This window comes from Macaca nemestrina, chromosome 5 (assembly GCF_043159975.1).
Source record: "Macaca nemestrina isolate mMacNem1 chromosome 5, mMacNem.hap1, whole genome shotgun sequence".
Lineage (NCBI taxonomy): Eukaryota > Metazoa > Chordata > Mammalia > Primates > Cercopithecidae > Macaca > Macaca nemestrina.
Window position 1 is genome coordinate 49,422,012 of NC_092129.1, and position 16,406 is coordinate 49,438,417.

The 16,406-nt window shown below is 38.1% G+C and overlaps 1 protein-coding gene across 8 annotated transcripts in view; it reads left to right on the forward strand.

Annotated features, from left to right (window-relative positions):
* LOC105465799 (utrophin) overlaps nucleotides 1–16,406 on the forward strand; it is a 579,736-nt gene that overhangs the window by 196,957 nt on the left and 366,373 nt on the right. For all 8 annotated transcript variants that reach the window (XM_071096556.1, XM_071096557.1, XM_071096560.1 and 5 more), the window contains 7 exons: nucleotides 897–1,031; nucleotides 3,075–3,224; nucleotides 4,198–4,359; nucleotides 5,583–5,711; nucleotides 6,440–6,613; nucleotides 8,827–8,982; nucleotides 13,831–14,001. In XM_071096556.1, coding sequence (XP_070952657.1) covers nucleotides 897–1,031; nucleotides 3,075–3,224; nucleotides 4,198–4,359; nucleotides 5,583–5,711; nucleotides 6,440–6,613; nucleotides 8,827–8,982; nucleotides 13,831–14,001 — 1,077 coding nt within the window. The remainder of the gene's footprint in view (nucleotides 1–896; nucleotides 1,032–3,074; nucleotides 3,225–4,197; nucleotides 4,360–5,582; nucleotides 5,712–6,439; nucleotides 6,614–8,826; nucleotides 8,983–13,830; nucleotides 14,002–16,406) is intronic.

Genomic DNA, 16,406 nt, shown 5'->3' on the forward strand with positions numbered 1-16,406 from the left:
TGGAAACCTTAGAGGGGAATGAGTGATCAAAACCAATATAGTAAGAACAGTATAACTCCAGTTTTGGTAAAATGTGGCTTTCTTCTTATATTGATATGGCCTCATGAACTTAGAAAAAAGTTGGGAAGGCTACATTGCAAACTTTTTCAGTTAGCTCTGAGTTGGAATTGGGTGGGGCCCAGGAGATTTCAATTTTCTATGAGATAATTTTTTTAAAATTTACAATTGTGAGTAATATTTTTCTTTTGTTCAAAAAACAATTTTTTTTTTTTTTTTTTTTTTTTTTTTTGAGACAGAGTTTCACTCTTGTTGCCCAGGCTGGAGGGCAGTGGTGTGGCCTGGGCTCACTGTAACCTCCACCTCCCAGGTTCAAGCGATTCTCCTGCCTCAGCCTCCTGAGTAGCTGGGATTACAGGTGCCTGCCACCACACCCGGCTAATTTTTGTATTTTTAGTAGAGATGGGGTTTCACCATGTTGGCCAGGCTAGTCTTGAACTCCTGACCTCAGGTGATCCACCTGCCTTGGCCTCCCAAAATGCTGGGATTACAGGTGTGAACTTGGCCTTTAAAAAACAAAGTAAATAATGTTTCTCTCTTGTTTTTCCTACTAACTATATAGTTGTATTTTTGACATTTAAATCAGATCATGGAATTTATTTTAAAGAGTGAGGCAGCCTCTTGCCCACTCTTTGCTCCACACCCCTCACCAATTGGTCTAATATGATTTTTTTTGGATTATTTTATTTTATTTTTGAAGTTTCAACTCCATCAGTTTTTGAATTCCTAGATATACTCACATTCAGATGAAATTATTAGTGATTAAAGAGAATGTGTAGCACTAGATACACGATATATGAAATGGCTTTTTGTCTAATTTAAACTTTTTCATGCTTTAGGAGGTCTGGTCTTGTTGGATTGAACTGCTTCACTATTTGGATCTTGAAACCACCTGGTTAAACACTTTGGAAGAGCGGATGAAGAGCACAGAGGTCCTGCCTGAGAAGACGGATGCTGTCAACGAAGCCCTGGAGGTTGGAACCCACAGTCTCCATGGCATTTCTCTTTGTTGTGATGAGGCCACACGTGTTTACAATGAGGAATGTAATGCTTTACTCAGGCAAATGCATTTGCTTCCTCAGTCATTTTCAATGTCACTTGCATTTTCTTTCGTAGCCTGAAGTGTTTATACAATCATGTGTATTTAGATTATTGGTGACCCACTATATCAGCCTCAAGATGTGGTTAGCTGTTTCACAATTTGTAAATTTTAGACATGTTGAAGCACTCTAGTGGTTTTCCAGTTTATTTTACTAGGCCCTGGACAAAGCTCTGCCATATGTTATTAGGACAACTGCTCTCTTGTTTTGTCAACAAGTTATTTTTACTCACTAAACACAGCACTGACGGTTTACAGGGGCTTCCTGTCTCTTACCTTCAGATGTTAGAAGTTAAAAGACAGTGGTTGAGGCATGGGATCTTGTCTTAGGAGCTTATCTTCAAGCCTGGACTTTGAACTCATTGAGGACAGGAAATGTACCCGATACCTTGTTATTCCTCTGTTCCCACCACAGTGTGTAGCACACGCTAATTTAATAACCATTTCTTAAATGAAATACAATGCAAAGGGGGTGGGTCTGCTTAACAAAAAATAAAAGGGGAAGGGGTAGATATGCTTTTAAAAATGTCTTGGTACCATGTGGGAACTGAGTGGACAAATGGATTGAAGGTCAGAAATGAGTAAAATGTGGCACTTACATTCCAGGAGATGGATGCTCTGCTAGAGAAAAGATGTCACTTCTCAAATATAGCAGAGTGAGAGACAGAGTGAATGAAAAATATGAAAAGCTTAATTTTTTTTTCCTAATGTAAGAGTGAATACGTGTACATGCTAGAAATATGGAAAATAAAGAAAAGTGTAAAGCAAAACTCTAAGATAAACATTTTAAAATGGTTTGTAGATTTCTTCCTAACTACTGTCTTTTATATATGCATACTAGACGGTAGTATATTGGATCAAAGGCTTTGGGATCTTTTATTTACTTATTTATTTTTTATTTGAGACAGAATCTCCCTATGTTGACCAGGCTAGAGTGCAATTGTGTGATTTTGGCTCACTGCAACCTCCGCCTCCTGAGTTCAAGCAATTCTCGTGCCTCAGCCTCTCGAGTAGCTGGGATCACAGGCGTGTGCCACCACCCCAGCTAATTTTGTATTTTTAGTAGAGATGGGGTTTTACCATGTTGGCCAAGCTGTTCTCAAACTCCTGACCTCAAGTGATCCACCCTCCTCGGCCTCCCAAAGTGCTAGGATTAGAGGTGTGAGCCATCGCGCTTGGCCAGGCTTTGGGGTCTTAAAGGCTTTAGAGCCATGTTGGTATCTTTCCTCTTCTTTTGACTGCATGTATGTAGGCAAGTTATTTAACCTTTCTGAGCTTCAGTTTTCCCATCTGTAAACTGGGAATGCTATTTAGCCCATATGGTTAATTAGATTTATGTATATAAAAAGTGTTTATATAAAACAATGCCTCTTATTCTGCGTATATTGTAGGAAAATGAGTACTTATTTTTAGTAACGTAATTAATAAAAGTTGAGCTAATTTTGTTTGCATAGTACTGTCTCCACCTTTAAACTTTGTTTCAGATTGTAAACATTTCCTCGTATAATTAATAATTATTTTTAACTTTTTATTATTCACTTATTTATTGTTTAGAGACGTGGTCTCGCTCTGTTGCCGAGGCTGGATTCCAGTGGTATGATAGCTCACTGCAACCTTGAACTCCTGGGCTCAAGTGATCCTCCTGTCTTATCCTCCCATAATTAATAATAGTTGAAATTATTTTTGTGAAATTATATTATTATATATCACGTGTGCTAATTGCTCATTTTTATGCATTTTTTAATACTGGGATGGGTATTTTTTGTGAATTAGTAATTTTCTTAATTTTTGGTCCTGTTCCTTAGGTAGATTTTTAGAAAATAGAATTACTTGTTTAACAAATAGACATTTTGAGGATCCTTGATACCTTTTGCCTTAGTAAATGCATTATTATTTTTTTTCCCCATCTCCATTCCAGTCTCTGGAATCTGTTCTGCGCCACCCGGCAGATAATCGCACTCAGATTCGAGAACTTGGCCAGACTTTGATCGATGGGGGGATCCTGGATGATATAATCAGTGAGAAACTGGAGGCTTTCAACAGCCGATATGAAGATCTAAGTCACCTGGTGAGAGTTGGGATGTGCATGGGTGTTGATTAGGTATTGATGAAGTGGAGCTGGCCCTAAGCTCTGTATCACAGAGCTTTAATGTTGGGAAAATCTTTAATGTTGGTTAAAGTTGGTAACCAGTGCTCACAGGGGCATTGAGGGTATTGAAGTACTCACTAGGGAAGAATAGATCTAACACTCTAAGGCAGAATTTGATGATTAAAAAAATTATTTTTGAGATGATTTCCTACTTGAAAAATATTTAATTTTCATTAAGGATCATATGATAGCTGTATCTAAGAACAACAACTCATACTATCCTAGTAAATATTAGTGCCATGATATTTGACATAAGCTGCAAAGCCATAGTCTCTTAGTTCATATCTAGGTTGTAACATACATATTTGTATCACGAATTAGAGAAAGAGCACTTCTTTTATAGGAAGGTTGGGTATGAATATTAGGTACTTCCAAACACATATTAAATAATAACTGTTGATGTTCAGCCCATGAATAACATCAAGCTTAAACCAAAAGTGCAGTAAATAGTAGTTTGATATGTATATACACCTATAGAATTTGTTTTAGGCTTTGGAAAAAAAGAGACTCTGATGTTTATGTATTAATAGACATTTTTCTTATGTTTTATATTCTTATTGGCAGACATTGGCTGATTCCTAAAAATGCTTTAAAATTATAATAAATAGCAAATTTTTATCTTCTGTTTAATGCATCTTTTGGGAAACCTTTACATTTTTGTATTTCGACATTGTATATAGAAAGAAGTAATAATTAGTAATTCAGCTGCATGGTACATAAGATCCTAGTGGGACATTTTCACTGTTATCATTAGTAATTATTATTTATTTATAAAGAAGGCTAAAGTCTTGGAGGAAAGCTTTTCTAGTCTTTTCTTAATGGCCAGAATATATATATTCTGCTATTTATATTTGTGTTGGGCAACTAATGATTCAATTTCTCCTCTGTGCAGGCAGAGAGCAAGCAGATTTCTTTGGAAAAGCAACTCCAGGTCCTGCGGGAAACTGACCAGATGCTTCAAGTCTTGCAAGAGAGCTTGGGGGAGCTGGACAAACAGCTCACCACGTACCTGACTGACAGGATAGATGCTTTCCAAGTTCCACAGGAAGCTCAGGTATTGCCATGTATTTGAGGGCTTCTGAGCTGTAAAGAGAGCTTATGTAGTTGCCTCCTCAACCATAAGAAAACCCCTCCTGCCATCCAAAACCGAGAGTCAATGGGAAAGATTGACTTACTTACAGGGCAGCATTTGGGTTTTGGAGTTCTCTTGCTTTCTGTGTGAGACTCTGGCAAAAGTCCTATATATTTAATTAAATTAAATTAATTAATTTATTTATTTGAGACAGAGTCTCACTATGTCACCCAGGCTGGAGTGCAGTGGCACGATCTTGGCTCCCTGCAACCTCTGCCTCCTGGGTTCAAGTGATTCTCCTGCCTCAGCCTCCCAAATAACTGGGACTACAAGTGTGCGCCACCAGGCCTCGCTAATTTTTTGTATTTTTAGTAGAGATGGGGTTTCGCCATATTGGCCAGGCTGGTCTTGAACTCCTGACCTCAAGTGATGTGCCTGCCTTGGCCTCCCAATAATTTTTGTATTTTTAGTAGAGACAGGGTTTTGCCATATTGGCCGGGCTAGTCTCAAACTCCTGACCTCAGGTGATCCGCCTTCCTCGGCCTCCCAAAATACTGGGATTATAGGTGTGAGCCACTGTGCCTGGCTGAAAAGTCCTGTATATTTTAAATTGTAGTTTTCTTAGCTGTGAAGTTGGGACAATTCCTTCCTTATAAATAAGTTGTGAACATTAGAAACGACAAATGCAAAGACCTTAGCATGGGCGTCACATACAATAGTCATACCATGCAGTGGGCCATATTATTATTATGCAAAAACTTATTATTATTATTATTTAGATGGATTCTCACTCTGTCACCCAGGCTGGAGTGCAGTGGCATGATCTCAGCTCACCGCAAACTCTGCCCCATGGGTTCAAGTGATTCTCCTGCCTCAGCCTCCTGAGGAGCTGGGATTACAGGCGCCTGCCACTGCACTTGGCTAATTTTTATATTTTTAGTAGAGATGGGGTTTCACCATCTTGGCCAGGCTGGTCTTGAACTCCTGACCTCGTGATCCACCCACCTTGGCCTCCCAAAGTGCTGGGATTACAGGCGTGAGCCACCGCTCCCGGACTACAAAAACTTATTAAAGCTTCTGTGGAGGTCAACATTATGTAAAATACAATATCATGTATAATACAATGATATAGAACTTTTGTATTGTCTCCTTTTATACTTAAGAAAACAAAAGGACATCCTTTCCCCTTTCCAATCTCTTTGTAGAAAATCCAAGCAGAGATCTCAGCCCATGAGCTAACCCTAGAGGAGTTGAGAAGAAATATGCGTTCTCAGCCCCCGACCTCCCCAGAGAGTAGGACTGCCAGAGGAGGAAGTCAGATGGATGTGCTACAGGTAAAGAGGGCCAGGAGCTTCCTTTTACTTTTCAACATGTTGGGAATTTATTTTTTTTTAAAGAGAAAGAATTGATTACTTGGGCACCGTTGATATTCTTTATGATGTAAACCATGGGATGGGAGTGATGTATTGAAGGTTGCATCCCAGGACAGCAGAAACAAATTGCTGCATGGATGGAAAAATATTAAATCTGATTTTGATAATTGAGTTGAGAAACGGGAGAGTGAGCCAGATTTAGAAGTTAGCTTTGTATAGACTTTTTCTTTAATGCAGAGCCTCTGTCAGTATTGTGTGGCTGATACTGTGGGCAGGCTGAGCATGAATTGGATGCATCATTTAGTTCTTTCATGGTCGATATGACATTGACTTTCACTCTGAATTTGTGATGAAGGGCATTTTGAGTTCTAGGTTCCTGAACAATCTTTTTGAACATGAAGTTTTAATTCCAGTGAGGCCAGCTTTATCTAAATTTCTTATCCAAATCCATTACTTCTGAGATTAAGACACTGAGTGTTGTAATTTTTGACGCTGGGCTGTGCAGTTCACTTAGGCGATAGGGTATCCTCACCAAGTTTCATTAGGATTTTTTTTTTTTGGTCATATTACTGAATTTTTTTTTTTTTTGGGGTACTTTATGGTACAAATTTTTAGTAGTATGTGTTATGCTCATGATGAGAGAGATAATCATCCTGATGGGAATTGCATATTTTCATTTCTGCAAACAGAGGAAACTCCGAGAGGTGTCCACAAAGTTTCAGCTTTTCCAGAAGCCTGCTAACTTCGAACAGCGCATGCTGGACTGCAAGCGTGTGCTGGATGGCGTGAAAGCAGAACTTCATGTTCTGGATGTGAAGGACGTAGACCCTGATGTCATACAGACCCACCTGGACAAGTGTATGGTGAGGTTGTTGGGTGATTGGCACATGCAGTGGCTTTTTCAGCAGCTGTTATGGCTTGGTCTAGCAAGTACATGCCTATTGTGTCCAATGATCACTAGTCTAGAGTGTGCTAAACATAAGAACTGATGATGGAAAACATGTTAAAAAATAAGAAGTGTGGTCTTTCCCTCCAAAGACATTAGAAGGGATAAGAGAGATAGCAGAGGAAACTGCAATAGACATGTATATAACATGATGACAAACAAAAACCAAAGCAAAAGAAACACGTCTTAATAACCATGTGAAGTTAGGAAGGCTTCAGCAGAATGTGACTAATAAGCAAAGTTTTCAAGGATAAATTTGAGTTAGTTGGAAGAACCATACTTACAATGGATATCATAAAAATTTCATTTTCTAGGAAAATAGAAGTTCAAATAGAAATTTAAATCTTAAGATAGGAAAGAAGAAATGATATATAAGGCCTTATTACTTTTTTAGTCTTGAACTTTATAATTCAATTGAATAGAAATTTAAAAATAAAGTAGCTAAGGGGACACAATCTTAGAATTAGTGTTCTGCTTGAGAATCACAAAACTTAAGATGAGACTCTTTAGGATAGGAGAGGTATAGGGTCAGTTCTTTGTGCTTTTCAAAACAAAAGATACCTTTTAATATATATGTGCATGTATATAAGTATTTATTTGATTATTGTGACATAATGGTAATTGGAGAAAGTGCTGTCCTTGACTTCATGGAACATAGTTCAGGGGTCTGTTACATGACAGCATCCTATGAGATGTTGAGATGATGATGTATGATGTCAAGAGAAGCTGTTTAGAATAAAGCTTTTTGGTTTCAGGTAACTAGGATGACGACAGCTCTGAATTTGACCTACAGAGCTCTGATTTCTTTTTTTATATTTAAATTTATTTTAATTTTTACTTTTTGAAGACTTTTAGGTTCAGGAAGTATGTGTGCACATTTGATACATGGATATATTGTATGATGCTGAGGTTTGGGCTTCGACTGAACCCATCACCCAAATAATAAATGTAGTACCCAGTGTACCCAATGGGTAGTTTTTCAGCTCTTGCCCCTTTCCTCCTTCCCATCTTTTGGAGTCCCAGTGTCTTTGCTTTTCATCTTTATGTGCATGTGTACCCATCGTTTAACTCCCACTTATAAGTGAGAATATGTAGTATTTGGTTTTCTGTTCCTGCGTTAATTTACTTAAGATAATGGCCTTGAGCTGCATCCATGCTGCTGCAAAGGACATGATTTCATTTTTTCTGGCTGTGTAGTATTCCGTGGTGTATTTGTACCACATTTTCTTTATCCATTCCCCCATTGATGGGCACGTAGGTTGATGACATGTCTTTGCTATTGTAAGTAGTGGTGTGATAAACATGGGAGTGCATATGTCTTTTTGGTAGAACAATTATTCTCCTTTACATATATACCCAGTAATAGCATTTCTGGGTTGAATAATAATTCTGTGTTTAGTTCTTTGAGATATTTCCAAACTGCTTTCCCCAGGGGCTGAACTGATTTACAATCCTACCAACAGTGTATAGTGTTCCCTTTTCTCTCCTGCCTTGCCAGCATCTGTTGTTTTTGACTCTTTAATGATAGTCATTCTGACTGGTATGAGACAGTGTCTTATTGTGGTTTTGATTTACATCAGAAATCTGTTTACTTATAATCATATACATCTTGATATATCAAGTTTTGTATTTTTTATTATACAAATAATATATGCTAATTATGGTAGACTTAGTACCTCCAAGAAATAGGAATAAATGTTAACAATTCCAAATCCAACAGACAGCAGTAGCCGGTGTTGGCTTTTTTTAGTCATAACATGCAAGATTTTTTTAAGTGTAATTTTAATTATGATAAACATTCTGTTTTTAGTCCTGATGTTTTCCCATTTTATGTAGCAAAAATATTTATATTATCAAGTACTTTCATAAACATTTAAAACATTTGTCTGAGATTTTAAAAGAATGAGCATCAACTCTATTAGTTTATTTTCTTGTCAGATTTGAAGAAGTTATTACAAGCTTGATTTCATTTGACTCGACCTTCAGACCAAATCTGAGAAAGATGATGGCCTCTGATCGCCATAGTTAGGTCTTGGCTGTCAGTCTGCGTAAGCTGTCTTCTGATATGATGCCAGTTGGCAAGTTGTCACCACAGTGTGTAATTTGTCTTTTTCTTTGTTTGTTTTAAAGAAACTGTATAAAACTTTGAGTGAAGTCAAACTTGAAGTGGAAACTGTAATTAAAACAGGAAGACATATTGTCCAGAAACAGCAAACGGACAACCCAAAAGGGATGGATGAGCAGCTGACTTCCCTGAAGGTCCTTTACAATGACCTGGGCGCACAGGTAAGGAGAGCAGTCCCACAGCTCATTCTTCTCTCTCTCTCTCTCTCTCACTCGCTGTCTCTCTCTCTCTCTTTCTCTCTCATGTATTTTTAAATTTCACTTTTTGGAAAATGCTTGTTTGAAAACTAGGAGATTCATATGTGTTTTCAATTTATTGTAGTAATTTTTGTTATATTTCTTTAAATGTACGTGCTAATATTACAGTGATTCATAGTTACACAGAAATTTATTTTTGGCTAGGCACAGTGGCTCACGCCTGTAATCCCAGCTCTTTGGGAGGCCAAGGTGGGTAATGGCTTGAGCCCAGGGGTTTGAGACTAGCCTGGGCAACATGAAGAAACCTTGTCTCTACAAAAAAATACAAACGAAAACCTCCAAAAACAAAATAAATTAAAAAAAAAAAAAAAAAAAAAAGCGATGGTAGTGCATACCTATAGTCCTAGCTACCTGGGAGGCTGAGGTGGGATGGTTGCTTGAACCTGGCAGGCAGAGGTTGCAGTGAGCTGAGATCACGCCACTACACTCCAGCCTAGGCAGCAGAGTGAGACACTCTTTCAAAAAATTTTATTTTTAATATTTAATTCAAGCTGATAGTTACACTTTCAATGGCTACTGATATTCCATAAGTTATTCTAAGGAAACTACAAGTAATATATGTTCATTGTGGTAGACTTAGTACTTCAACGAAATACAAGAGAAACAATCAATGTTAATAATTCCAAATTTCAATGGATAGCAGTAGCCAGTGTTGGCTTTTTTCTAGTCATAACATGTAAGGTTTTTCTAAGTGTAATTTTAATTGTGATAAACATTCTGTTTTTAGTCCTAATGTTTTCCCATTTCATGTAGGAAAAATGGGAAATAATAGTCCCTGTAAAAACTCAAGTTATTGTCCTTAGATTCCTAAATAGTCTACTGAGAAATGTTAAAACATCAGGGCTCTAGTAAATAACCAGTGGCAAGAAGTTCACATTAATCTACCAGGATTTGAAATCCTGCCAAGAAATATCTCTAATTTGGGCATTTTAGTAAATCCATGCAGGAGTTGTTGAGCATTTATTGTGAGTGACTGAATCTTTGTCCTGAAACCAGGAGAGTAAAGAATGTGTGGAAGTGTGAAACCTTAATAGGTAATATTGGAAAACCATGTTTGATGGTATTTTGGATCCTTCTTCAGTTAGGAAATATTTACTTCCAGTTGAGGTAATATTGAAGTTTCTACATAAGCCCAGAGAAAAACAGCTGAAATTTTGTTTTCAGTTGAAATCAGAATGACCGGTTTATGCTTTTTCTACGTGATTTTGATCTTACTTCCTCAAGTTTAAATTGTCGATGTGGTACATTTTGATGCATTACATGTCTGAAACGCATACCTTAGAGCTTCTTTTTGGAATTATACAGCTGGTTATTCATTAAATATTATTATATTTATTCACTTGGCATTTTATGAATGGAATGATATTGCTGGTTTTTGCACTACTTCTCCAATTGTGACTATAATTTTAGTATTAATTGATTTAATCATTTAAAGTTTCACTTAATTGAGACTTAACTCTGTGTCGGGAATTATACAGTGCGGAGAGTGTGAGGAAAAAGAGACAGTGAGGGAAAAGGAGACAGTGAGGAAAAAGATAAATTATCTCTTTGTCTAATGGAACTTAGGGTAGTGAAAGAGGAAAATATTGAGTAGTTACATGAGATGATGTTACATTATCAGTCTGAAGAGTTATGAAGAATGTACATGGTTCTTTAACAGTATAGGTAAAGAGGGATTTCACCCAGTCTTGGGTTAGGAAGGCTTCCCTGAGGAGGTGATGCGTAAGCTGAGATTCGAAGTCTGGGTAGGAGTAACCTGGGTGAAACTAGAGGAGATTTCAAGACTGATAAAACAGTATATATAAAGGCTCTAAGGCAGGAGGCAGTGTGGCACATTTATGTGGCTAGAGCAGAGAGAGCCAGTGTGGGGAACATGGTGCTAGGGAGACGGGATGAGACGAATTCTTGCCAATGTCATAGAGTTTGTGTTATAGATTTAAATCTGTGTCTTAAGCAGTTATTGCACAGATTTTAGTAGGGAAATCACATACACAGATATGTCTTTTAAAGGATTACTCACTGCAGTTTGGAAGAGGAATTGGAGAGAGGCTGGAGTGGATGTGAGGAGACCAGTTAGGAAATCATTGTTGTACTCTTGGTGAAAGATGGTCGTACCTTCAACTAGGATGGACAGTGGAGATGGAGTGAGGGAACTGATTTCAAACATATGTAGGAAGTGAAATCAACAGGACTTGGTGCAGAAGAAGAGAAGAAGGATGACTCCTTGGTTTCTGGCTTGATGATGTGGATAGTGTGGTCATTGAGATGGGTGCTGTAAGAAAAGATAGAGGGCCAGGAACAGTGGCTCACTTCTGTAATCCCAGCACTTTGGGAGGCTGAGGGGGCAGATCACCTGAGGTCAGGAGTTCGAGACCAGCCTGGCCAGCATGGTGGAACCCCGTCTCTACTGAAAATACAAAAATAAATAAATAAAATAAAATAAAATAAAATAAAATAACTGGGTGTGGTGGCGTGTGCCTGTAACCCCAGATACTCGGGAGGCTGAGGCAAAAGAATTGCTTGAACCTAGGAGGAAGAATCGCTTGAACCTAGGAGGTAGAAGTTGCAGTGAGTCGAGATCACACCACTGCACTCCAGCCTGGGCAACAAGAGTGAAAATTCCATCAAAAAAAAAAAAAAAAAAAAAAAGGAAGCATGCAGAAATCACAGGTATGTATTGGACATGTTGACTTTTTTTTTTTTGGTATGTAGTCTTGCTCTATTGCCCGGGCTGGAGTGCAGTGGTGCAATCTCGGCTCACTGCAACCTCTACCTCCCAGGTTCAAGCAATTCTCCTGCCTCAGCCTCTGGAGTAGCTGGGACTACAGATGCATGCCCCCATGCCTGGCTAAATTTTGTATTTAGTAGAGATGGGGTTTCACCGTGTTGCCCAGGCTGGTCGCGAACTCCTGAGCTAAGGCAGTCTGCCCGCCCAGCCTCCCAAAGTGCTGGGATTACAGGCATGAGCCACCGCACCTGGCTGGACATGTTGACATTTTAAGTACCTTTGAGAATGTTAATTGGAAATGTCGGGTACTCACATGATTATTCAGGTCTGGAGAATATATCTGGACTGAAGAGGTGGATTTTATGAGTCATCAGCATAGAGGTGGTAATTAAAGTAATCAGGGATGATAGATTGTCTAGGAACAGGATATAGTGAAAGAAGAGGGCCCTCGACCAGGTCTTAGGAATTGTATCACTTAGTAAGAAATCTGAGGAAGATGAGCTTGCCAAAGAAACTAACATAAGTAGCAAGACGTGGTAGGCACACAGGCGAGTGCTAGGTCTGGGAAGCCAGGGGATCAGTTGCCACTGGGGTCAGTATTGAACTTAGCAAGGGCAATGTCTGAGGAGTGATGGAGGTAGAAGCCAGAATGGCATGGCTCAATCCAAAGATTGTACCACCCCGGCCTTGGCCTTAACCTGTTTTTTTTTTTTTTTTTTTGAGATGGAATCTCACTCTGTTGCCAGACTGGAGTGCAGTGGCACAATCTCGGCTCACTGCAACCTCTGACTCCCTGGTTCAAGCAGTACTACTGCCTCAGCCTTCTGAGTACCTGCGATTATAGGCATGCGCCCCCACATTTGGATAATTTTTGTATTTTTAGTAGAGACAGGGTTTCACCATGTTGGTCAGGCTGGTCTCAAACTCCTGACATTGTGATCTGCTTGCCTTGGCCTCCCAAAGTGCTGGAATTACAGGCATGATCTACTGCTCCTTGCCGGTCTTAACCTCGTTAAGTTTCGTTTTCGTTATCCATAAAGTAGAAAGTGGTTTTGTGAATTTTTATTGCATACATGTGTAAGATTCCTTAGCACAACACAGAAGCTGCATTAAGAGCTTGGTAAATGTTAGTTAAGTTCATTTGCTTTCTGTCAACAACAGTAAGAGCGAAATATTAATAAGGTTTAGGATGCATAGTAATGTACTGTATTTTAAGTTTATTTGGTTAATTATAAAACATATAATTGTGAAAATGGTGCCATTTTCCCCTCAGATTGCTATAATACAGTATTTTTTAAACAAACTCCTTTGTGGAGAGGATTCTAAGATATCGTCTGTTCAAAATTATAATAGATACTATTTAGTGATTTTTAACTTTGTTTCAGCCCTTTTTATATGTGTTTTTCTCACTTAATACTCATAACAGTCTTTCTTTTCTTTTCTTTTTTTTTTTGAGATGGGGTCTTGCTCTGTTGCCCAGGCTGGAGTGCAGTGGCAGGATCACGCCTCACCGCAGCCCCAGCCTCCAGGGTTCAAGCGATTCTCCCATCTCAGCCTCCTGAGTAGCTGGAACCACAGGCACATGCACCACCACACTAGATAATTTTTTGTATTTTTTGTAGAGACAAGGTCTTGTCATGTTTCCCAGGCTGGTCTCAAACTCTTGGACTCAAGAGATTTGCCTGCCTCGGCCTCCCTAAGTGCTGGGATTATAGGCATGAGCCACTGCGCCCATCCTCATACCAATATTTTGAGGGCTACATCTCTACAAATGTCACTTAGGAAATTAATGATAGAGCTAAGATGAAAACCCAGGATTGCCTGGTCCTTAACTACTACAGTATATTGCCTCCTTGCAGAAATGCAAGCTTAGAGGATTCTAAGGTGCTACAGACAAAGGTTATGTATGTCTTGGGGGTTATATATGAATCAGTTTGCATCTTTAGTTAATATCCTGATTCATTCCCGTTTATGTTCGTTCTCATCTCACGCTCAGTCTCGCCCTGTCTCTCTCTCCGTCCCAGGTGACAGAAGGAAAACAGGATCTGGAAAGAGCATCACAGTTGGCCCGGAAAATGAAGAAAGAGGCTGCTTCTCTCTCTGAGTGGCTTTCTGCCACTGAAGCTGAATTGGTGCAGAAGTCCACTTCAGAAGGTCTGCTTGGTGACTTGGATACAGAAATTTCCTGGGCTAAAGTAAGTTGCAGTTCAGATGAAACACCAGCATGATGCCAGTGTAACATGACATTTGTTCTGGGCGATCTGGGTGGATGCCATGACCCTCCATTTCATATTAAGTCTAGCATTTTCTTTTTTTGCGTTGTTTATCCACTTCTCTGTCCTAAGAAAACATATTTTTAAAACAATGATTATATTTTATTTTGTTTATAATTTCTACTTTTAGATTAAGGGGTACATGTATAGGTCTGTTACATGGATATATTGTGTGATGCTGAGGTTTGGGGTATGAATGATCCCATCACCCAGGTAGTGAGCATAGTACCCACTAGGTAGTTTTTCAGCTGATGCCTCCCTCTGTTTCTCTCCCCTCTGCTAGTCCCCATTGTCTATCGTTCCCATCTTTATGGCCATGCATACCCAATGTTTAGCTCCCACTTGTAAGTGAGAACATGTGGCATTTGATTTTCCATTCCTGCATTAATTTACTTAGGATAATGGCCTCCAGCTGCATCCATGTTGCTGCAGAGGAAATTTCATTCTTTTTTATGGCTATGTAGTATTCCATGGTGTATATGTACCACATTTTCTTTATTCAGTCCACCACTGATGGGCACCTAGTTTGATGACATGTCTTTGCTGTTGTGAATAGTGCTGATGAACATATGAGTGCATGTATCTTTTTGGTAGAACAATTATTTTCCTTTGCATATATACCCAGTAATCAGATTTCTGGGTCAGTAATCAGAACTCTGTTTGAAGTTTTTGGAGAAATTTCTAAACTGCTTTCCACAGAGGTTGAACTAATATATATTCCCACCAGCATATAAAAGTGTTCCTTTTTCTCTGCAACCTTGCCAACATCTGTTATTTTTTGACTTTTTAATAATAGCCATTCTGAATGGTGTGAGATGGTATCTCATTATGGTTTCAATTTGCATTTCTCTAATGTTAGTGATGTTGCGCATTTTTTTCATGTGTTGTGGGCTGCTAGTATGTCTTTAGTAAAGTGTCTATTCATTTTCTTTGCCCATTTTTTAATGGAATTATTTGTAAAACAGCTCATTTAATAAGATATTTTTATCTTGATTCCAAAGGCATTACATTCATGGATCATCGAGGACTTTATAGGTGTTATGTTAATATAGTACTTAAAAGCCTAATTCACCACCTTCAAAATCAATGACACATATTTACAGAGTATTTACAAAGAATTGTGCTGACTTTAATTCTTCTTCAATAACATTTTAAAACCAATAACTAACCTTTCTATTGCAAACTTACAGATGTAAAGAACATAGGAATAGAATTTTAAAAAATCAATACATGAGTTTTCTTTAGCTGTATACTTTGAAATCACAGAGATTAGAAAGTTGATTTGCTGGTTCTGGCTTCTGCAGTAGGCACATTATTTGCAGTAGACAAAGAATTGAATGGAACATGAGTGGCTCTTTTAACAAGGCATTCTGTTTTCCTAACTCTTTCCTGAGAAAGAAGCAAGTATACTAGTGGGAAGTGATGATTATAAAGATCAATACTGTGATCATTTATAATCAATCAATACTGATGTTGATATAAAGCCACAAGTATCAGTTTCACATCCTCTACAGCTCTACACGTTTGCTGTGGGCCTTGAGGAGAAGGCGCTGAGAGGTTGTGGGATGACACAACTCCTACTTACTTTGAATGCTCTATGGAGATGACAGCTGGGAGAAAGTTAAGATAGTAGACACTGGAAAGACTATTCTCAGTTTAGAAAAAAGCTCATGAACAGCGTGATCATGCCATGAGCTGTGTGAGTGTGACGGAAGTGAAGAAAGGAATGTATGATGGAAATGAACATTGCAAGTCATCAGTGTGTTGTGGATGAATGCAAAACAAAAACACCAAACTTTATTTTTGTTAAATTCAAGTTTTTCAAGGAAATATTATCTTCCTCGTGCAGTACACTTTGAAAATCATTACGTTTTTATTAGTAACATAAGTAATAGAAGTTATTTGAATGAAATTTGCATAGTGTAATACAAAAAAAAGGAGCAAAAATCACCTATAATTAAATAATACTGTTATTTTTTTCATTTTTTGGGGCATATATCGATGTGCACATGCAAAAGCATGTATTTAAAAATAAATTTTGTTGTAACTAGCATTTATTGACCTTCTTTTAAAAACTTACATCTTTAACATTTTTCTTTACCTATACTTGTTTTTGTATAGCATATTAGAGATATGTGTAGTATTTCATTCTTAATGTTTTTATTCTCTCATTTCTCTATTTATGTCCATTTAAATTATTACCATTTTCTCTGTTATAGATACTGCTGTGATGAATATACTAAACCATAGCATGCATTCATAATTATTTCCTGAGGATAAATTCTTAACCCTAAAATTATTGGTCAAGGGACAGGAATATATCCATT